Raw genomic sequence first — 24512 nt, 5'->3', positions numbered from 1 at the left:
ACACATGCAGACACACACGCACACGCACGGACGGGCACGCACACACATGCAGACACACACGCACACGCACACACGCACACACGCAGACACACACGCACGCACACACATGCAGACACACGCGCACGCACACGCATGCACACACGCACGGACACATATGCAGACACACACGCACGCACACACATGCAGACACACGCGCACACACACGCATGCACACACACACGGACACATATGCAGACACACGCGCACACGCATGCACACACACACGGACACATATGCAGACACACGCGCACACGCATGCACACACACACGGACACACACGCAGACACACGCGCACACACACACGGACACACACGCAGACACACGCGCACACACACACACGGACACACACGCAGACACACGCGCACACACACACACGGACACACACGCAGACACACGCGCGCACACACACACACGGACACGCGCACACACACACACGGACACACACACGGACACACACACGGGCACGCACACACACGCACGGACACACACACGGGCACGCACACACACGCACGGACACACACACGGACACGGACACACACGCACGGACACACACAGACACACACACACACACACACACACACAATGTCACAATGTTCTATATTACACAGTATTGGCAAATTTGTGTTTTCCATTATGCCAGTGTGATGTAATCGAATTGCCAATGTGATGCAATTTTTAATGACAGCCTTCTTCACGGTGCACAGATGAAAATGAGCGTTCAGCTAAATCTGTAGCAGTAGGTTTGTGTTTTAAAAAATTACAGAAAAACAGCACACTCATCTGTTCACATACACACAGAAAAACACACACAGAGCTGCTGATTGAGGCGGTGGGTGGGATATTGGCTCCAGTGTCTGGTTAATTGCCATTAAGTTGTGTATTAATGAGATTGTAAAGGACCACATGTGTAACAAGATGCTATTTATATTGTCATTACTTATTAAACCTCTTAATAGATCATCATCAGTCTGCTTCAAATAAAAGCCTACTGCCTGAAAGTGGTGGTTCTGTCACGGGCGTCAGAAAAGTCACCGGGAAGGTTTTTGTTTGGCTGCTTTCTTTTAGTGCTTCTCTGAAAATCTGTGTCACAAACCTGACAAAGGAAGATCAGAAAAGGCTCATATGTCTGCTAGAAAAATGTTGATGTTTTTGCTTGTGATTCTCTAAAGAACACTTGGTGAATTAAAAAACTATTCAGTAGAAAAGAGGTTTGTTAGTCTTAATTACACTGATGTCGTTTATTTGCTGCAGGTCAGGTGACGTCGTGGTCCAGGTCATCCAAGAATACGGGCACCAGCAGCACATGGGTCCGCCACCAGCACAAAAAACCATCAGAGGTAAGTTAGTGTGGCAGTTTGGTTCAGTCACTCAGATATATTGTAGTTAACCATTACAACCTCACAGTTGCGCTTTGTTTTATTTCTGTGTTGTCTGTTATTTGTTGTGGCTTTGATGAATTCTCATGGTCATTGTCTGGTTGTTTGGGTTGCTTAACACTGGCATGATCTAGAGATTTTATGATCCAATAGTTAATGTGGTTTAGATTAGCTACTAAAAGTCAGGGCTGTGTATGGTTTCTGGACAAGCTCAGTGGGTGAAGTTGCTTCTGGGTCTTTACTTGTGCAGAGTTGATTGCTGTAATGCTGAAGATTTGCAACATACTACAAAATCCTGCACACCACAACATATGTAAGAGCAAGATCATACTCCTGTCAAAGCATTGTATGGGGGTGACAGTGGAGTAGTGGATAAGACATGTGCCTTTAGCGTGGGACATTCACCAATTTGTCCCTGACCTCTGGTATATATGTGTATAAATGAGTAAATGTAATGTACAGTATCTCACAAAAGTGAGCACTCCCCTCACATTTCTGTAAATATTTGATTGTATCTTTCCATGTGACAACACTGAATAAACGACACTTTGCTAAAATGTAAAGTAGTGAGTCTATAGCTTGTATAATAGTGTAAATTTGCTGTCCCCTCAAAGTAACACGACACAGCCATTAATGTCTAAACCACAGAGATGTACTCACTTTTGTGAGATACTGTAAATAGACAATTACAAAGGACACAAGTCACTCAAAAGGAAAATTAGATGAATAGAGATGATTTGTGGCATCACTACCATGCCTTAGCCACTGCAGCTATATATCAGTTCTTAACTGGAACAAACACTTCTGTCCAAAATAAATACAGCCATCTCCGTCACCACAGCTGAATCAACCAGGCGCATAGATGGCACAGATTGGTTGACTAAAATACCAGGTTGGAACATCCACATGGTCGCAATGATCAATCCCAAGGGCTCTCAAATGACCACCCTGAGGAATAAACTGGCATAAACCAGTTGGAAAATGGTGCACTGTACCAGTTGTGGCAATGCCTTGCCTGCCACAGTCACACATTCCTCCCACTCTGTCAGTGAAGTGGGTTCAAATCTGTTTAAGGAGAACTCATCTCTTGCTGTTTGAAGAGTTTCACTCCAAAAATAACTATCTACCATTTGGAACAAATTACACCTTCTCTTAAAAATTAGCAGGGGTGATTTTTGAATAAAGCAGAGGAGGTAACAGTCTCTGATGGCACTTCTAAAATTCTAAAGATGTTCCATGAAAGCACTTCAAACAAAAAATCTTTTACAAAATGAATTAATGCCATTTTAGAGGGTAATTTGGTCTTGCCTCTGCTATGATTTGCCTCTATCCTTCACTCTCAAAAGTGTAAGAGCACAAATATTTCTTTATTGTTTCTTTTTTGTAACTTTTGAAAGGAGAATGCCCCTGAACCACCCCAAAGTACAAGTCATCAGCGGAGCATCTGTCATGCCTGTGCATCAGAAGCTTCCTCCCCGTCAGCTCCATCCAGTTAACCACAGGCTGTTGGAAGGTCCTGTCAGCAATCAGTCTCTCAGTAATTACTACTGTGGCTCTCTGCTCTGACCCGGGCCTTAGCTGAAGAGCCAGGGGCCACGTTCCCTTTCATAACGCTACCTCCTTGCCTTGCTCTGGGGCACACTGCTCTTTCGTGAAGGTTTTGCAGTAATCTTCCAGCTTTTTCGTTAGCATTGAGTGAAGAAAAATGTTGGGTGACATCTGACAAAGGTTCAGTGCAAAGTCAAGAATGTTGCAAATGCATCTGAACTGACTAAGCTTAACTTGTTGAGCATGAAAAATGTGTTTGCATTCGTCTCGTAGAGGTATTGACAGATCATACTATTCTCTGTTGCTAGTTTTTAGATACATGCACTTCTAGGTGCTTGCTTACTTGTTGATTCTTTTGTCCGCATTGCTGTGTTGTCCATGTTATGGTGTTTTTGGGAATCAGTCCAAGAAAGTAATGCCGTTTTGTTCAACTTTATCCTTGTTTATGGACAATTGATGACAAATTCGAACTTGAACTAGAACCTTAGTTTTGCAAGCTGGCGCACACACAGAAATTCAATTCTGCAATTGTAAAATGTGATGAAATTATTACTCAGTCATTTCATTGGATTTGTCAACTGTTTAGTAATTGGGGTACAAAAATAGAAAATGTGTAGTATCCCATTGTCGGGGTTTCTTAATCCAAAGCAAGAGAGTTCACCTACAGTACATTTACCATGCAGGTGGAGTAACTCCATACGCATCATACCTGGATCATGCATTAGCTGTCTTGTATGTGATTGCAGCATTGCTACCACAGGACAGCAACTTAATTTGATTAGTTCACATATATTATATTGTATGTGAAGTACACTTCAGACAAAGAGCATGTCAGATCAAATGTGTAATGGCGACACAGACTGTCAAAAAATGTGCGCGCTTAGCTCTTTTCAGACGATTCATTGCGTCAAGACCATAAACACATGCACAAGACACACAATTCCTGGAGAGATAGGGGAGGAAGTGGGAGGAGCCAAGAACAGGCACTGATGGCCTTTGAGTGTGGCCGGAACAGGTATAAACACCTTTGCCTTTAGATGTGGTGGTTGACGCATTGTATGAGCTAGTTCATCGGACGCAAACTGAAGCCTTTAGTCAACTGAGCCAAGAAACTCTTTGGCAACACATGCAGTTAGTGCTCTTAACCAGTTCATATGTTAATTAGGTAACTGCTCATATTTCTAAAGGGCAGCTCTTCTGTTGAGTTTTGAATATTGTGACAAAAAAATGGCCTTCAGATAGATTAATTGCTGTCAGTATCCTGCAGGAACAGCAACAACTTTTATGTTTGACAGGTCAAAGGCCATGGCCCTGATTAAATGGCATGCCCCTTTTACTAATAATACTTAAGCTGGAGCAGACAACCGAGGTCCTGTTCTTCATTTTCACTTGTTATGCGGTTAACAATGTTATGTAGGAGTTTTGCTTCCTTTGCTCACCTGCCAAGCGTTTGGATTTTACCACTTCAACACTGTCACTGTTATTGTTAGGTCAACGTGCCAGCTCTCTTATTACTTTAAAGACAATGGGCAGCAGCCGTGTAACAAACAGAAAACAGACACTCTGTAAAGGCCTAACCACAGCAGCTAAGAGTGGAGTGGGAGTGAGGAGTGGGTTGTCTCTTTATTTTTTTTTTTTAAGGAGTGAACTGTTTTTTTCTTTTTGGCCTGACTAATTAAAAGGATGAAGAGGCTTAAATAAATAAATTTGGCTAATATAGATCAGAGAAACAACTACCAATGCTAAATGTCACATTTACATTTGGTGTTGATCTAGTTCATAAGCAAGAATAGAAGTCGACACATTTCAATGGTCAAAAACGCCTGTTAGCGGATGATGCTTATGAGTGCTATGTCAAAATATCATCTGGCTTTTAAGTTTGATGATGGACTGGGTTGCAGTATTTTTACCCACACACGTTAATCCATTATGTTTATTACCTCACTGGTTTAACATACATTTATACATACATTTGTAGTTTGTTACGGTGATTTGAATTGGAACTTTCTATGGATTATTTTGACTGTGTTTGTGGAATTGATGGTAATTGTTTGAGAATTGGACCTGTCGGTTGTTGACGGTGGCAGCCGGACATCGACTAAAACAAAGTGCTTTTTAAAATGATCAACAAAAAGTCAAAGCAAGGTCAAAAAAGGGTGATATTTTTAGGCAGTGAAGAATCCTCATCAGTGCATCCTTACAGGGGAAAAAAGTTGAACAGTGGCTTACAATGCGGACAACTTTATGGAATGATACTCACCCTAGGTTAAGGGAGGTGTGGCGAATGGTAAACACTATGGACTTAATGACAACGTAGCTCTTTTCTAAAAATGAGCTGTCTCTCTTTGCGAGTCTTTCACTCCAGTTTTAAAATTTTCTTAGAAGTGGTTTGGAGAACTTCCCTTGGTGGACGGAGGACACAGTCAAATGCTTCCTTTTTTCTGTATAGCTGTTTTTATCTGAGTTTAGATGGAGGCAGAGATTAAGGATTTTGAAAATGTTGGTAGATAAACAGGAAGTCATTATGACATACAGTACACACACAAATAGCACATATTTGGTCTTGTGGTTGATGGTTAGGGGGAGCTTGAGCATAAGATCAGACAGCGGCAAAACACAGATTAGTTATAAAAACAACAAAAAAAACGTAATGTCGCTGCAGTGGTACCGAGATACCAGTCAGAGCGGGGACTCTTTCTTGAACAGCTCTTGGCCTCATCTGTTCTGACAAAAGCAGAGCTCCCCTTGTTCAGAGAAATCCCCCTGCTCTCCCCTGGGGGATTGTGTGGCACTTGTCAAAACAGTGCAACATGGCCAGAGGACGGACGGACGGACGGACGGACACAGAAACACACACACACACACACACACACACACACACACACACACACACACACACACACACACACACACACACACACACACACACACACACACACACACAGGATTTCTTTGAAGGTGCTTGACACACTACATTCTACATTGAGACCGAAACATGAATACCCGCACTTTGGACTCTGGGGGTTTCTTCCAGGTTTTTCACTTGGACAGGGTAATGTCTGTATTCAAATTCCGTGTTTCATTTGAATCATTTTCTCTCTTGTAATAAGTTGTTTTAGTCTGAAAAGCAGTCCAGGCATCAGGTCATCTGTATGGAGATGCCAGTAGTTATAGCAAGTGTTTGCTTATGACGGTTCTTCTTTTTACATACCACACCGGATAGTGACAACCGAGCTTCAAAAATGTGAATCCAGATAGTGATCTTTTGAAAATAACAGCTCTAATAGCAGCTGGCCTCATTGTGCAGATTGGAGCCTTTGATATTATGAGTATGAGATATGAGCTTATGTGTGCACAGCAAGACTTAATAATGGGTCTCCAAATCTGATCAAAAGTATATTTAATGAGATTTTAATCAAATATTAATGAGCCAGTTTTCATAGATGATGCAATATGAGGCATGGGTGAACCAAATCACTGTTGTGGTCTAACCAAATCTCAATGTTTCTGGGGAAACCGTTTAAAAGTTGTTTTTTTTCCAATCCCAAACTGTAATTTATGAAAAGTTATTCTTGATGCTAGAATTTAGGTCTCATGAAGTTATCAGGAGAGCAAGCCACTCCAAGTGCACCATGGGAGGAAGGAAGTGGTATTGACTGGTGTTGCCCAAAAAGATAAGTTGTGAAACTGTCTATAGCATTGTTGTTACATGTGCATACATAAGTGTGTATGTGTGAAGGTGCAAGTTAAGTGCGCATGCAGTATGTGTATGCAACTGTATCCATAACTATCTGACAGTGACAGTGCACTGGAGAGGTGGTAGCTGCAGCACCAGGGCCTGTATTAGTAAACCAGAACTTAAACATTGCATTGGATATGGAAGTTGCGCAGTATTCAGTGGGTTGTACATTTATTTTTAATGCACATGTAGCACAACTTTGGCTGAGACAAAATGATAAACTCCTTTACCTTACTAGATTTCCTATAAAAACGTTATAATATGTGAACGATAATAGGCCTACATTACAAAAATTCCTAACCAGGTTTAATATATCCTGCTATATGATTTTAATGGACACCTGTTAGCCAGCTAGCAATATTTGTTTTTTGTGGGCCTGTTATAATAGTGTTTAATGTTTGCATCTTCAATAATAAATATGATTCTAAAGAATAGTTGTACCTAGCATGCCAAGATGGAAACCTTCTCTGTGTTCATTTGTAATTGCCATTTTTTCATTGCCATTTTTTGCCGATTTGACACGATCGCAACAGATGAAAATCATTGTGAATAGGTTTAACAGTGGGAAATGCCAGTGGATATCAGTAATTATAAGTAATCATGAGTAATTATGAGTAAGCTGTAGAAAGTGCAGTAGTTTCTATAGAAAGTTAGCCAAAGAAAAGTCACGGAGTAGTGATTTGAAAATGCAGAATTCATTGCTGAAATTCAAACCAGCAGCCGGCTGATGGAAAACACAGCGAGCCTGATGAATATTTCCTGATCTTTTTCTTCCTTATTGCTTGCACTTGTCAAGGTAATATCGCAATCTGATTAGGACATCGGAAAATTTCCTCGGGGTATTGACAAGCTCTGTGAACCATTCTCAAGTGCTTTTAAACAACTTGTATGTTAAGCTTACAGTCCAAGGCAGCTGTATACGCATCCAGATGTGGAGATATTATAGATATATCACCGTCCAAGTGCCAGTACCCCATTCATTTCTAAACTCATCAATGCGCCAAAATCCTTGCAAGACATAACAAGTTCTAGTCCTCTGAAAAACTGTTGGACATGTACATGCATTAATGGTTAAGTGATCATGTTGACAGATACAAGCATGTGTGTGTGTCTATGTGTTGGTGTGTGTAACTTAGCAGGCTAGCAGCTGTTGTAGCTCATTAAGGTCTGGTAGAAACAGCTGTGAAACTCCATGGCAACCAGATGCAAACAACTACAGGAATGCACAGAGTTGATGTTACAGTTTCACACACACACACACACACACACACACACACACACACTCTCTCTCTCACTCCATGTGCCAAGCCCATTGAATAGATGAGCAGCTTGGTTGGATGGTGGAGAGCTTACCATGTCGACACATACCGGCCGGGAGATGAGGCAAAATAAACATATGCGTACACACACACACAAGCCAGCACAGCCTCTAGCCGTTGTATTAAACTGTCAGTACTGCTCCCGTTGCTTCCTATCCCAGGTGCTCAAATCTAAAAAAAAACTAAAACATTGTTTACACTCACTACTAAGAGGGTGAAGGAAATAAGGATGGATTAGGAAGTATGGATGTTGAAAAGATGGCTAAGGTTGACAGAGGGAGATAGAAATGATTGGTGGGAATGATGGATGTTAAAGTGAGGAAGCAGTACAATGAGGGACATAGAGGTGAGTAGATGGATGGGGAATTAAAGAAATGGGGAGATGGAGTGATGTGTGCATTGATCAAAGGATGGGTGAAGGACAGAAAAGTGCAAAATGGAGGAGTGAAGGATGATTAGATAAATATAAATGATAGGTGGAGGAAATGATAAATGGATGGTAACTACCAGATTTTATGTGACAGTGTTCTTCACTGATTGATTTTACTATAATTTCACTATAATTATATAATTATAAAACAATTGGGGAAAAAAACTATTTTTAATTCAAACACTTCCTTTCCCCTGTGTTGTAATAGTTGACAAAGTCCAGGTGACTTTGACCATTAATGCTTGTTGTCAAGTGGGTACAGTCAACAGAAATTACATTCTCTAATGTTTAAAAAGTGAGATATTAAAAACAGTTTCAAACTAACAATCCTATGTTGTTTATTAACCGATGAAAGAAAGCTGTTTTGGATGTGCCCCACAAAATAAGTTTTCTTTTACTTGTTGCGCTTCCATCTTCGAGAACTAATGTTTGTGGTTGACACGTAAACTAAAAGCACTGGCCGGAGAACATCTTGGGAAAATGTTAACAATCATCAGATGGGGTGTATTTTGTTTGGAAAGGAAGCGAATATTTGTACACCCATGGGCATTTGTTTTGTTTTTCTATGTATCATTTGTCTTCTTCAAGCGTCTGTTTGTTTCCAGTTAGCTATCACCAGTGTCTGTGTGTGTGTGTGTGTGTGTGTGTGACATGAGCAAAGTTGCCCATATTTCCACTTTCAGTCATGTGTGATGGGTTCATGGCTACAGAAGGCTGCCTGCTGTACCTGGCTATGGTGGGGTGGTGAAATCTACAGAGAGTGAAATAAAGAAGGCAAGCAACTATGGCATGGGAGAAATAAATAAAGATGGGCAGTTAAGTTAGAAAGAGTTTATTGGATGTTGTGAAAAAACACGAGTGATAAAATGAGATAAAGGATAAAGAGTGACCATCAGATAAAGATGCAGTGAAAAACTTAAAATAATATGAATATATTTCTTAGGGCTGGACCCGAATATTTAAATATACGATTGTTGGGTACACATTAGATTTTTAATTTAGAAATTCGAATGTTGAGGGTTTTTTTCCGCACGCCTGACCCCTGCTCACAGCAGTGAATGTATCGCTCCAGTATACAGTGGGTACGGAAAGTATTCAGACCCCCTTAAATTTTTCACTCTTTGTTTCATTGCAGCCATTTTCCAAAAATCAAAAAAGTTCATTTTATTTCTCAGTAATGTACACTCAGCACCCCAGCAATGAAACAAAGAGTGAAAAATTTAAAGGGGTCTGAATACTTTCTGTACCCACTGTACATGAAAGGAAATTGCTTAATTTCATTACAGATCAAAAAAAGTAAAATAGCCTACATTTTAAAATTAATCAGTAGACTAAACTGTAGGCTACAACAAACTAACAACAACATAAAGAACACATTTAAATCATTATATTAGGCTGATTAAAGAAAAACATGTAGTAGGCTATAATAAAAGTTAAAAGTGATAACGCATTAGGCCTATAACTTGTTGTTTTAGTCCCGCTACCGGAAATAGCACTCATCTCGTATGCTCTCCTTGGACGCCTGTCTAATATATTTCCGTATTCTGCTCTGGACCTGCTCAGTTCAGCCTCTCACTCTGGACTCTCAGGTAGTTACGGTTCCAACCTGCTCGGCCCAGCAGCCACCAACCCGGTTCGGCACGCACTAATCTTCTGCTTTTCCCCGGCTCAATCTCTCGTCCGTTCAACACCGCAGAAAATATTCCTCTTTTATCTAACTCCTCATTCTTAGTCCTGCATGAGGGTCTACTAGCCTAGATATAACACAGTTAAAAACAAAGTTTCAGTAATAATTACTTGCTGTTTTAGTTAGCCTACGCTGTGAGAATAAAAAAAACTGGTCTGTCTGTCTGTCTGTCTGTCTGTCTGTCTCACAGTCTGTCTGTCTGTCTGTCTGTCTGTCTGTCTCACACACGCACACACAGACATTAATGAACTGCAGTTATTTCTCCCCCATCGGATTGTCCCTAACTCATGTCATTGCCAGAACCTCTTGGGCATTTATCCTTCTTTTGCTGTTCTGCTTAAATCTATCTATACGTAGCTGTAGCTCGTGACAGCCAGCTTATCGACAGACGTTTTTCCACGGACAACTTTATTTACAGCGTCAAAATTGGTGAGGGCAATTTCTACGAAATTCTGCGTGGGAAAATTTTCAACATAAGCAAAAGCACTCTTATTTAAATTCAGCAATGTGATTATGAAAATGTCTTGTTTTGTTTTGACATCAGTCCCTCATGATCAAAGAGTGATGACTTCTTTCTAGACCCCTCTTGCTGCACTGATAGTCAACAATGAAATGGAGAAAAGCTTCCATATACCGGCATGTAATCTACCCACACGACATGTTGAGTCTTAACTAGAAGACCTTCTCCCACATATTGACTACAAAATGTTCATGTACATTTTGTGGTTGTTATGAAAAGTCCTTGTGATTGTACTGAATGCCCAACTCTAGTAGAAGCAGGTGAGACAGATTGAGACATGAAAGCTCCTGGAACCCACTGAACATTGCAGATTGATGATATATTCCTGGAAGAGTGTCTAACAGTGGATTCTTCCTTTTCAGAGATCCAGACGATCTTTTGATGAGTTGTTGTTACTTAAAATGACTCAGAACCGTTTAACGTTAAAGTGGGCGTTAATATGAGGCCAGCTGAGAAGAAGTGTGTTATTTTAAGACCAACCCCTATTCATAAGTCAGAGCGTTTATTTTGGCCTGCACACAGCACCAGATGGGTGGAGTTTAGTGCATCGGAGCAATTCAGGAAAGTCATAAAAAAGTATATAAAAACTTACTGACAAAATATTGTTCTGTGTGGCAGAAACCACCCATCTGACACTCCATGTTGGGTAAAACAAGCCATGGATCTGTCAAATGGTATTTAGATTTTTGATCCTCTATCTTGGATCTGTTCTTGATGTTTGTCACTGAGCTTCAGAGCATGCAGCTACGGGTTGGCTTCCCGTTTAATCAACTTTGTTACTCCCTATTAATAAATTTAAATCTAAAAAGCATGACAAGCAACTCAAGTTGCAGTAGACGCAGACATGCAAAGCAGCATTAATCATGTAGCGGTTTTGGTTGTTTTTCAGCCACACATCTTCAGAACTAGGTCACATCTTCCCCAAGCCTTTGCTTGCCATTTTACCAGATGAGAAGAATGATATTTGCATCGGACTCTGTGGGGGCCAATTGGCTTATTGCTCCTGCCTCTTAAGTCTACTTCACTCTTTCTTGTCAGTGACCCAGTTTTTTAACCTTTATTTATTGAGAGAAGGCTTTCTGGGCATGTACGCTCTCTCTTTTTTTCCCCCCTCCTCTCAGAAACACCTTGCTTCATATTCATGATTTTACGCACATTCACACCTGGGAGCTTCAGAGTACAAGTACAGCCTTTACAGAGCAGATCCACATGAGCAGTTTGGGGGCTACATGCCTTGTTCAAGCCCGTTGTTGAGCTTGAATTTTTATATTATATTAGATTGTGTGTGTTCTTTTCTATTATACACTTTAATAACTTTTATAATTGATGAAATTCTATGCTGTCTGTCTGCAGTGTTTTGCTTAATATGCATGCTGTTACAGGATTTGCCAAGTGCAAGCTCCCCAGTACAGTGTCTTCGACATATGGCCATTTAATAGCTCCTGTGAAGCAGTTAGGAGGTTAAATGCCTTGCCCAAGGACATTCAGGGAGAAGAGCTTTCAATGACTAGATTCCGGTCCAAGAGGCTTCTGGCTCAAAATCCAGCTTACTACTCTAAGCTACTGCAGTCATGAATATTGATATTTACATTTAAATGTGTGGACAAGCTGCATGGATGATCAGTTATGCCGTTATTTCTTTTTAAGGATTCTTCAGACTAATTTCTCTGAATACGTGATTGTGAACATGAACGGAGGGCAGAATTTTAGCTTGCTAGAGGCCAAAAATCACATCTGCTCAAACGGAGGAGCGCAGTCAGTCAAATCCTTATTGAAGCAGGAACAAAGCTTAATTGCATGACCTTTGAGTGAATCCTTGGCAATCAGCCTGCCCTTGGCGTGGAGGGGAGTGCCGTCACTCCACGCATCATTCAGGCCAGGGGCTTGTGATGAGGCGTCTGCGTTCAGAAAAATCTCAAAAGGACTTGTTCACTGTCTCGTCTCATGCTAATGAGGGGCATAAATTGTAGGCTGAGTGGCTTTTCAGAGCTCAGCAGTACAAAGTTAGGCTAATAGCTACAGATGTGACATTTCAGATCTACGACAGGAGAGGGGACTATAGAAAGAGCAAGAGGAAATGCTTTTCACATTCCTATCAAATCCTTTATGTGTTATTTGAAAAATGTCAAGCCGGTAAAGGCTGTAGATGCGAGTGATTCAGTTTAATGCAAGATAATGTTTCTGCATAAAACAGTGCCTCCCTTCACTGTTCCTCCATCCTGAGCTGAAGCAGGGTGTAGCGAGCGCACTGAACGGTTTCTTCAGACCTGCGCTCTCTTTGCCCTGCATGGTGCCTCATATAGAACAAGACGTCATCAACTACGACTCCATAGACGGTGAAGAAGAGAAGAAAATATTTTTGAATTCCACCTCAGCCGTAAAAATCACAGGTGGATTGTTGAAGACTTTGCATAAGCATTACCCGTTTTGTAATGAAAAGGTTGTGGTACAAATGTTATGTAATATTTTGTAGTCGTCATTGAGACTATTTGGTGTACAATAACTTTACTGAAGTCGCAGTGCTGTGGGGTTTATCCAAGAATCCTTCTCCTCCTTTACTTTTTAAGGACTATGTTGTTCATCTTGTCATTTAAAACAAATGGTGGTTGCTGGTGGCTCAAATGCAAAGTGTTTGTCCTGGAACGAGTGACATCAGGTGTTTTTGAACAGCAAATATAGATGCTTTCATGAACTGGTTAAAGGTTGAACCGCTATTGAAATATATTGAGAGAGAGTAGCATGTTATGAAAAATGTCAGGGATATTTACTGTACGAACACCTGGGCTGTGTGTTAATCCAGTCTTGAGTATATTTCCAGGCAGTTTCTTGGCTGATATGGGACAGTTTGTCAGTGTATATTTGTCTTCCAGATAGCCTATGTTACCCAGACCACCTCATCCATTGTTCAAAATACAACCTAAATTTCCATACTGCAAAAAAACAGAGGGTACAAATGGAGGAGAAACATCCAGAATGAAATGTTTCTCCTGGAACAGCATCAGGGAAAGATGCTAGTCAGTTGAATTTGCACTTTTGTTTCTTCTCTCCCTTCCTCATTCTGCTACTGTCCATTTCCTCGTCCTCTCTTTCTTTCTTCTCTGTTCCCCTCTTCACTCGATTTGCACATTTGGAAAGGCGTCAGACAGGCCAAATGTTTTCTCTTCTCCTTGTGTTTTCATCCCATTTCATCCTGTCCGTCTGTTAAATATATATCTTTGCCTTTTCTTGCACTAAGCTCTCCTCCTCTCTGTCCAGCTCGGTGAGAAGAGAAATAGGAGACAGGCAGCCATTTTTTCAGACGCCTGTGGCCCTCTGATAAAGAAAAATATGGGAAAATAGTCTTGCTGCAGTAGAAAACAACCATGAAGAAGATTGTAAAGTGCAGCAAGGAGATTCAGAAGTGTGTGTGTGTCCTGTGACTTACAGTGACGTCATGTCCCGTGTTATTCACGCTCTTCTTCTCAGTTGGCGGGAAGCCTTGCTTAGGAGAGGTAAGTCTTACCAAAAGCGTTTAGAACTTGGTAGAAAAACTAACCACTTGTGTAAATTTTACTTTGTGGTGATTCATGATTTAGTCTAGTGTTGCTTCGTTTTTCCCCCCTAGCTATTTTGGAAAACGTTTTTTGTCAAGAAGCACTTTATTGTAACATGCTGGTTCACTGATTGTTGTAGCATGCGGGTGGTTCCTCATGCGGCTGGCTGTCCTTATCTGTCTTTGCTTTAACTTTAAAACCGACACCAGTATTGTGTACAACACATTTATCATTCAAACGTGTATGTTTTATGTAATTATACTCAACCGTGTATTGTTATGAATGTAATGGAACCTGGTAATTCTAAAGGAGAGGTGTGCATGTAGAAGACCAGTTGCTGTTTATTTTGTTGATCCTTTTGCAAGAGAGCAGATGTCCTCATTCCCTTCAGCTCCATAAATACATAGCAAATTTTGTAGCCAGATGATGTATCACACCTGACGGGCCACATGTGCATTTATGTATAATCCTTGGATGAAAACCATAGCTGGTTAAATCATTACATTCTGTTGCTATCAAGGTACCAGACTCACGAATTTTCGTCTCTGTATGTGTTTATGCTTGCTGAAATCACTGAGTCACTGTACTAATACACTGATCATACACACACAGCGCTCTTCTCCTCTTTCTCATAAATCGCTTTCTCTCCTTCTCTGTATTTTTCTCTCTTAATCGCACGCACGCACGCACGCACGCACGCACGCACGCACGCACGCACGCACGCACGCACGCACGCACGCACGCACGCACGCACGCTTTTTCCCTGAGTTCTGTGGACCTTCCTAGCAGCCAATCATCAGAGCCCGTCCGTGTGCTGTGATGTGGCTGCTAAAATTAGCACTGTGGAGAGCCAGGTAGCTATGATGCCCAGAAGAGAGAAAAAAAAACTCCTCTACTTATACCTTTCTTTGCCTCTCTACTCCTCCTTTTTCCTCTCCTCACTTCCCATCCTTTCCTGTCCTTTTTTTTTCTGCCTTCTTTCAATCCTGCTCCTTCATGATTGCTTTCATCTCTAAGAGTTTTTTTCTCTTTTAGTCCTCAGCAGGTCCATGTAGCAGTGTACCCTTTTACTGTTCTTTTCAGTCTGTTAAGTAAAAGCTTTTTTACTTGAACCTGTTTTAAGGCTCAGGTATGAGGTCTGACTCACTGTACGCTGCTGTTGGTTCTGCTTCTGTTATTACTTTTAGACAGTACAGAGTGACTATTAAAAACCACTAGAATCTGTCACAATGCCAGTGAGTGTATGTAGTCCTTCACGGTTCAGTCAGCAGAGTCATGGCTTCATCCTCTTGTCCTTTAAATAAACTTAAATTTTAATATTGCCACTTAGGGGTGTGATAATACACCTAGCTCACAAGATGTTTAAGACAATATACGATATTAGGTTCATGAGAATGAGACAAGATGATGTTTTATCACAATTTTTATGAGATCTTCATTTATGTAATATATGACTGGAAAAATTGTCTTTTAATAAAATCACAAAATGCGAAACAATGCAGATGTATTTTTAAATGCTGCGTACATTTTGTTCATGTCTTGTCTGTTACTCTGTCAATGTTTATTGTTTCCACCGGGTACCCAAAATGCTGGCACACAAACGATTTAAAAGGGGGCATCTTGTATGCTAATTCTACTCTCACACTTCGTCATGCTGATATCATGAGACAGCTGTTCACCTGTACAAGAAATATTGTCATGTTTTAATAATGTGAGATCTCCTGGAAATATTAAACTGTGGCAGGCAGTTTTTCTCTGCAGAGGCATTTTGTCGTGGGACAGCTAATTTCCCTTATTCACAAAGAATTCTTTTCACTTTTTAGCCAGATTTAATTTCTTTTGGTCGGCTCAGATCGATTTTGAGGGCTGAGATGTATCAGTATTTCTTTGAGCTCTATTTCAGTTTCAAATCTTCCAATCACTACTCCCACAGATGTTATTCTAACTGCTGCGCTCATGGGAAACTCCTATGCCATCCATTTTGATATATATTTTAAAAAACGTAGTATAATAATGTTAATGTAAATGTTTTTTTTGGTGGCGAAAGCTTGTGAAAAATACACAGTAAAACAAATGTCATCAAACCTTATGACATCCTTGGCCCATCCTTAATGCACTCCAGGGTGCCACCCACTTTGGGAACCACTGATAAATCGTTATTCATGCTATCAACAAATAGGAAGCCAACCAAACAACATTTCTGGACTAAAGAAAGGCCTTCCATGTTCATTATTAGATTAGTCATCTGTATTTTCACTTGAATTTCATTATGTTGATTCAGTTTAGAGTTATAATTATGCAGCTTTGGCTGTGGGTTAACACCATTATTGTCTTTTGAGTCATGTATGACCCTTTGGCAATGTTACGCTTGATTTATTTTGCCTGATTAGGACGATACTTGCTGTGATCTGATCAAATGTTCTACAATACTGGAGTTATTTTTGCTCAAATGGCACTACTTCCTTGTATATTCAGTATGTTGAGCTGTAATCGAGCTGCTCTTATGAGTCCTTTGCACCTTATGGGATACTGAAAACTCGTACTATTGCACCCATCCCAGTCCCACTCATCGTAGTAGTAGTAGTAGTAGTATGGTTGGGTAAAATTTTACGATACCAGTACCTAAAAGTGATACCAATACCAATAGTACTTCATTCGATACCTTGTGTACCACCTGTTGAAGCCATAGTAGTTGATTGGTAGCCTATTATTATTTTTATTGTTATGGACAAGCAAGGTGATCTATTTTCTTTTTTCAAATTGTTTTATTAAAATATTGGGAAATTGTATCAGATCCTCCTCATCATAATCCTCATCATCCACGCCGGTAGGATACAGGGAAAGACTACAGCTTGGGAGTTTTTCTGGATTTGAATGAGAGAGGAGGAGTGAAATAGTTTAGTGACCAAATGAGTTGTGGGAAATGAATTTAAGTTATTTTTTTCATACATTTGTTGAAAGTAAATAAAGGAGAATTATTTTGGTAACTTTTGATCAATAAACTGAATTGAAAGATCTTGAAAGTGCTTTTTCCTTTAGTGGTGAGTCGCAGACCTCTTTTAGAAAAGATCACAGTACGCAGTACAAAGCGAGTAAGGAGTCTGTTTAAAACAAGCTTAAACAAGTCACTAAACCAAACTAAAGACTGAAGAACCAAACAAAGGAAAAGAGAGTCCGCACATCCAGCCGATCACACCAATTACATCTGAAGCAGCCACAGGCTCCGCGAGTAAAATCAGCTGATCGCTGCTGCGCCACAAAAGCGTTTAATTAATAAGATGGAACGCATTGATCTATCGGTGACAAGTGATGTGAATAGCAAATAAAAATGTACAGAGAAGTGTTACAAACCTAAGATGGAATTCCAGGGGAGGAAAGGTAAGTACAATATGTGGTTCCAGGGTAGAAGAAAACGAAGAAACAGGAAAGGGATCTCTTTGGTCTTTTCGACCAATGAAAAGCAAAAAACGACTCACGAAAGGGGAAGCGTACCACAAGCATCTGTCTAAAGGGAACTAAGGCAGTAGGTAAACCAAACACAAAGGTAGCGTTAGCAATACAGCACACGATCACGGGGTGCAAACAAAAACAGTAAAACACACTGCCGCAGTCCAAGTAGAGTCCAAGTCCACTGACTCGACAACTGTCTCTGCTGACAACCACACGCTTAGCGCAGACTCCCAAACACTTTCGGTAGACACTGGCTGTGTCTGAAATCACCCACTACTCGCCATTTTGTAGTGCCGTCAGAATGTATAGTGAGAATTATTATACCCAATATAGTTCACTCAATGTATCCCAGAATGCATTTTGAAAAGTGTTTTACAACCGATGGTCACTAACCAAGCCCTATATACATACATATACATGCATTGCGCTGATAGAAAAAAATTATTGTCTGACGGTAATGACGCAATAAACGGCGCCGAAATAACGATCAGGGTAGTGTCCGAAAGTGTTGTTTTAATAATGCGAGTGAGCTCACTATATAGTGCTCTACATACAACTCCCTACATAGGGGATAGGGAGTAGTGAATGAGTGGGGATTTTGGACACAGCCACTCTCACTCTCAGCAGCTTCCTTCTCCGGCCCTTGTATTCTCCACTGATTAGGAGAGTGGAATCAACCATGCTCCTCAGCCTACTGGCTGCAGCATTGGGGCGGGGCAAGGTCCTGCTTAGGGCAAAGAGGAAAACAACACACAAAACATACCATAGACAAATAAACAGCCCACAGGTCGCAACAGGCTACCAGAAGATGAAACCGACGGAAAGCCAAGCTTGTGGTGGTAAACTTGTTAAACAGTGATGAACATGCCCGAGACCGCAGCTGAAGGTGGATTGGCTTTTAAAATCACGCAGGGACCAGGCTCATGCAGGCCTTTTTTTATTTTTATTTACAGTCTATGGTGCAGGCACATGAGGGGAAAAAAAGAGACGTGCCCTTCTCTATCTTTGGTGTGTTGCTTGCATGTTGGGTTGCAAGCAAAACCATACATTTTGATACTACTCGATACTGGGCTATTACGGAGTAGTAGTAGTAGTAGTAGTAATAAAAACATCAGGATGAGAAGTGAAAGCTCCCTCTCCTCCTTCTTCTATCAGTGCTCTCATCCCTTTCAAAGTCACACATGAACAAAGCTGATTGTTTTTCAAGATAACCAGCGAGTCTAACAATAGTATGTGATGTCAGCTGACCTTTAAAAGCACTTAAAGCACTTTGTCACTGTGCTTCAAGGAAACTGGCTCAGCAGCACATCATAACAAGGTCTATTGTTTAAGGAAGGCTGGGCTTAGTGCACCTGTGTGAGTGTGCGCACTGTATATGCATTTTGTGCTGGACAGTATATACATGGTCTGTATGTCTGTGTTATGTGTGTACGTTTCTTTATCCATATGGGTGTGTTCAGTTGTGTCACTACTGTATATCTATGTGTATTTGTGTCTGTGTTTGTGTGAATGTGTGTTTCTGCTTTGGTGTCAACGTGAACATGTCTGTGCATATCTCCATCTTCCTGAGTGAGAGTGTGTTTCCTGGTTTGAAATGTCAGATTTCAACAGTCATCCTCTGTGGTTTCTGTTCTGTTCGGCTCAGGAGGAAGCAGACAGTGCTAATCTATCACCGCTCCGCAGATGTAGATAGGAGTCAGTCCCAGCAATAAGACAGACAGGAAAACTGCCTCATGTAGCATACAAACAAGCTGAATCAGGGCTGACAGAAGCTTTTAGTTTACAGAACAAGGTGAGGATTGTTCCTGGAAGATTCCAGGTTTGAATACATCCAGTTGTAAAAGATTTTGTATTTTCTATCTATCCATGGTGGCATGTTATTAGTTAGTCTTATTGGTAGCTTTGGCAACAGTAGCAGTAAGTAGCGATACTGTTGCCGGCATAAATTTAGTTTTTGTTGCAGGATGAGTAGTAGTAGGAGTAGTATAAGCAGCAGGAGTATTTCTCGTGGGAGTAATAACACTATTGGTGGTAGAAGAAATACCTAGTACAGTATGTAGAGATGTAGTATAAATAGCATGGGTTTTGGCAGTGAAAATGATGTTAAACTCTTAAATGTTCCCGTCCTTGAAATATTTTATTTACTGTGTTGTTTAAATGTAAAGCACTTTGTTACTTTATTTATAAAAGGGCTATTTAAACAAAGTTATTATGATGTTAGTTTTACTAGTAATGGTAATAGTACCATTACTAGTAGTGGCATTAGGAACCTTTTTTGAGTTTGTTACAGAAAACAAAGTTTGTTGTTTACATTTTAGGGTTATATGTAAGAATTTATGTTATTGTCTGACAAATGTTTTTACCATTGTAAACATTTTATTGGTGAGAATAGTGTTTGTCATGGTAATAATAGCAGCACAGTTGGTAGGATATTTAGTAGTAGTTGTCACAGTATTAGCAGTATAGTTACAGTGCCTTGCGAAAGTATTCGGCCCCCTTGAACTTTTCGACCTTTTGCCACATTGCAGGCTTCAAACATAAAGATATAAAACTGTAATTTTTTGTGAAGAACCAACAACAAGTGGGACACAATCATGAAGTGGAACGAAATTTATTGGATATTTCAAACTTTTTTAACTCACTGAGCTCGAGCTGTTTTGCAAGGAGGAAAAATTTCAGTCTCTCGATGTGCAAAACTGATAGAGACGTACCCCAAGCGACTTACAGCTGTAATCGCAGCAAAAGGTGGCGCTACAAAGTATTAACTTAAGGGGGCTGAATAATTTTGCACGCCCAATTTTTCAGTTTTTTATTTGTTAAAAAAGTTTGAAATATCCAATAAATTTCGTTCCACTTCATGATTGTGTCCCACTTGTTGTTGATTCTTCACAAAAAATTACAGTTTCATATCTTTATGTTTGAAGCCTGAAATGTGGCAAAAGGTCGAAAAGTTCAAGGGGGCCAAATACTTTCGCAAGGCACTGTATATGCAGTGTTACCCACCTATCGACTTTACTTGTACAGGCGTGCCTCCCAGGAATATTAACGACCACTCAGGTATATTTGGCAACCCATTTTAGCATTTTGCAGAGAGACGTGGACACGGTGGAAATTTTAAATGCTCGGCCCAGGTAAGAACACCTGTGCAGATGTCATTCGGTACCATGTTGGTTTTGATTGTTTCGATATGCTACGTCATTAACAAGCCTCCTCCACATGCAGCGAATCTGCTGCTATGAAAACAAAAAATCCAAAAGATGAGTTCTGTGTCTTTTTGGCGACTTTATAAAACATACTACTAATCAGCAGAGCAGCGCCACCGCCACAGTTACACTGTCATTCTGTTGGAAACACTGATATGTCCTCTTTATTAAAATGTAAAGTAATACTGTACTTTTAGTAGATTTAGTAGTAGAAGTAATAGTAAAGGTTAAAGTAGTGGTGGTAGTAGTAACGGTCCTCAAACAGGAAACACAGTGCTCTCCCATGTATGTACGTGTTTGAGTATTAATGACTGTCAGGCTATCAGCCCCCCTACCAGTACACACACACACTCATGTCATCAGTCCAGATCTAGATTGGACTTAATGAGAGCCCTGCGTGCATACAGCCCATAACTCAACATAGCATACTGACCTACTGACTCCCCAACTGGCCAGAGGAGTGTGTGTGTGTGTGTGTGTGTGTGTGTGTGTGTGTGTAAAGCTGTGTCTATATGTTTGACTGTGTAAGAGAGACTAGTTGCGTTTGTTTGACCATGTTCTGCTCTGTGTGTGCGTGTATGCAACAGTTTTTCGTGTGTATTTTCCTGCTCGCAGCAATGTCAAACTAGCAGCTGAATCTATCAAGTTTCAGCGAGAGGTTCATCGATCTCGCTGCAAAGCGTGATCGGAGAACATGGGATGCAAACCAAAACTGATGACAGAACAAGAAAATTAAACTTGAGTTATAGAAATGCAAATGAGGGCAACGCTTGCAGCAAGACAGCCCATCACATTGGGGGAAATGAGGCAGCACAGGCTCTCTACTGGCAGAAGCTGAAAAATGTGATTGTTGCTGAATCATGGTTTGGAAAGGATGTTATAATTTTGAGTTTTATTCCCAAACTGAATGATCCAGGTTTTCAAACCTACAGAAGCTGCACAAAAGAGAGCGGCAGATGACGTCGGTGTGTAGATAATTGTAGAAAGAGTTAAGCCATTGCCTTTCAACTAACCTTCATTTCTAGCAAATAATTAGATGTTTTCACCTTGTTGCAGCAGAGAAATAATATCAAATATGTAAACAAACTTGATGAGCAATGCACTCAAAGGGCCATAAGCAGCTGAATAAAAATGGTGATAGCGATGACATGAATTAATTGCATGCTAAAGGGGATTTTCTATCTCTCTGTTGGAAATTTACTGAATCATTCCCTGTTCTGTTGGAGTTCGGCATACAGTCAATATTTTCATTTGCAAATTATGATTTATCAAATTTGGAAAGCTGAGTGGAAATGGCAAAACTCAATCACATGTCCTCAGAACAAAGTTATTTAAGTTAATCGATGTAGAAAGTCTTTCCAGCAGTAAATAAATCATTTAACAAATGGAAAAAGAAATGCACTGTTTTTGAGTGATCACTGACCAAGTTTCCATGGCTGCTCCAGGCACATTGCACAACGGTCTCTGTCCACCAAAACCAGCCAGAAAGGACATTTGTACTGTCACTCCCGCACATAACTCTTCATTAGTTGCTCTGTTGTAATACAGCCAAATTCATTTCTTTATTTTTGTCTTCGCAAAGGATACAACATTTACCAACTCTGTAGAAGACAAAAAAGTTACTTAAATCTAATCAGCTCTTGAAGGACGCATTTTTCTACTGATTGTTTTTTTGACTGTGGGCTTATTCCTTGCAAGCTCAGCTGAAGGAACTGCACGTCATTTCCATTCAAAATTTTGCGTAAAATTTGCCTGACAGTTTGGAAACAGCGACTGCTCGTCTGCCCTCTACCTCTCTGACTTACTGCCTGTCTACCTGGTCGTCTCATCTTTTCCATCTGTCTGCCTGTCATCTATCACTGAGGCTGGGTGACTCCCAGCTGTCTGTCACAAAAAGAGCAAAAAGAGGAAGAGGGCGGGTGGTGGATGAGATGAAGAGCTGGAGAGAGAGAGAAACAAGGCAGCACATAAAACTGCAGTAGCTTGTAATGGTGTTTCCTAGACATTAATTAGCCGCAGTCATTCCTGTACAAACACACAGTAATAAAACTGATATACTGAGATCCACTCCTCGCCTCCTTTCCCCTCTGCTGTCCTCACCTCTTATGTTCTCTTCTCTTTCCCTTCTTCTACTCTCTTCACCTTTCTTCTGCTCTTCTCCTCACTGGTGAGGAGTATGAAGAAGAAGAAGAAGGGAGAGAATGTTGGCAGAAGGGGAAAAAAGAGAAGGATTAAGGAAGAGTGGATCACCCTCAGTCTCTGTCTGTCCTCCTCTCGTATAGCTGAAGGGGACGGCAAGATTAATCATGGCCTTGGCGCACGCATGCACGCACACCGAAATGCACACAGTTGGAGAGGAACACACATAACTTGAATGCACACATGGACAGTCACAGTGGGTTGTACATAAACAAATACAAATAACACACACTGTTAAACACACACTCGCAGTTGTACACACACACACACACACACACACACACACACACACACACACACACACACACACACACACACACACACACACACACACACACTTGCATTATTTATTTGTGCTGGCTGGCAGACAGTGGAGGCAGCCAAGCAGCAGAAGCAAGGATGCTGCTTTTTACATATGGCCTTTTCATATACTGCTCTGTGACACACACACACACACACACACACACACACACACACACACACACACACACACACACACACACACACACACACAGTCTCATCCTGTCTTGTCTTTCATCTCTCTTTCCACTTACATTAATATCACCCTCTTTTTTTCTCTTTCTCTCTCTCATTCCTCTCATACTTGGTGGTGATTTGTCTTCTTTTTCTCCTGATCTTGCCCCCACCTCCTCTCTCTTCACTTAGTTGAACAATTCTCCTCTTCCTATTCATTTCTCTGTCCTCTTACATCACTATCCTTCTCTGTCTTCCCCTTTCCTGAACAGTAATTTTTTCCCCAGCAGTCTAAAAGATCAGCTCCCCTGAGTGTCAAGGCAGATATACAGCATATTACCGCTTCTCTGGCTACTTCTTCCCTGGTAACACACAGTCTTTATATCTCTCTTTGATTCAGTCTCTTTCTCTGCTCTATAATGTTTCCCACCCAGATTTATCCTGCTGGTCCACCGATTGAACCAGCAACCTTCTGTCCACCAGAAGTGATAGAAAAACCGCTCGGCCAATTAATCAGGCATTGGCCGATACCTGCACTCACGAGGCCGATATATCATCCTAAATGATAGCAGATCTAATCTAAAACCATTACTGGCTTGTGTTAAATATATATTGCTATACTGTACAGAATAATGCAGTTGAATGACGTCACTTGTGAAACATGTGAAACAAACCAGTCAAGTTCTGAAATCTACAGCATAAGCCAATGTTTCATTAATAAATAAAAATTCCATTTATAATTGCACGTTACTGGCTAAGATAACCATGTATATTAGATTGTTATCTGTATGGAATAATGGGATTATACATGACTTTTCTTTGTTTTGATATCAACGAACTGCTGCCGTGCTCTCTAAATATCAGAATCGGCCATTGAAAACCCTCTATTGGTTCTAAGTCCAAGTCCGCTTCTTCATGAGACGTATTTATTGTTTATATTGCTTCTTGTCACACTTTTTATTTACAAAAATATTGTGTTTCAGCAAATTAGGGGT

General features: G+C 40.7%; 1 protein-coding gene across 1 annotated transcript in view; it reads left to right on the top strand.

The window, feature by feature from the left end:
• jade2 (jade family PHD finger 2) overlaps positions 1 to 24512 on the top strand; it is a 124542-nt gene that overhangs the window by 36260 nt on the left and 63770 nt on the right. The window contains exon 3 of the mRNA XM_046039587.1: positions 1291 to 1376. Coding sequence (XP_045895543.1) covers positions 1291 to 1376 — 86 coding nt within the window. The remainder of the gene's footprint in view (positions 1 to 1290; positions 1377 to 24512) is intronic.

This window comes from Micropterus dolomieu, linkage group LG23 (assembly GCF_021292245.1).
Source record: "Micropterus dolomieu isolate WLL.071019.BEF.003 ecotype Adirondacks linkage group LG23, ASM2129224v1, whole genome shotgun sequence".
Classification (NCBI taxonomy): Eukaryota; Metazoa; Chordata; class Actinopteri; order Centrarchiformes; family Centrarchidae; genus Micropterus; species Micropterus dolomieu.
This window is presented reverse-complemented; position numbering and strand designations above follow the sequence as displayed.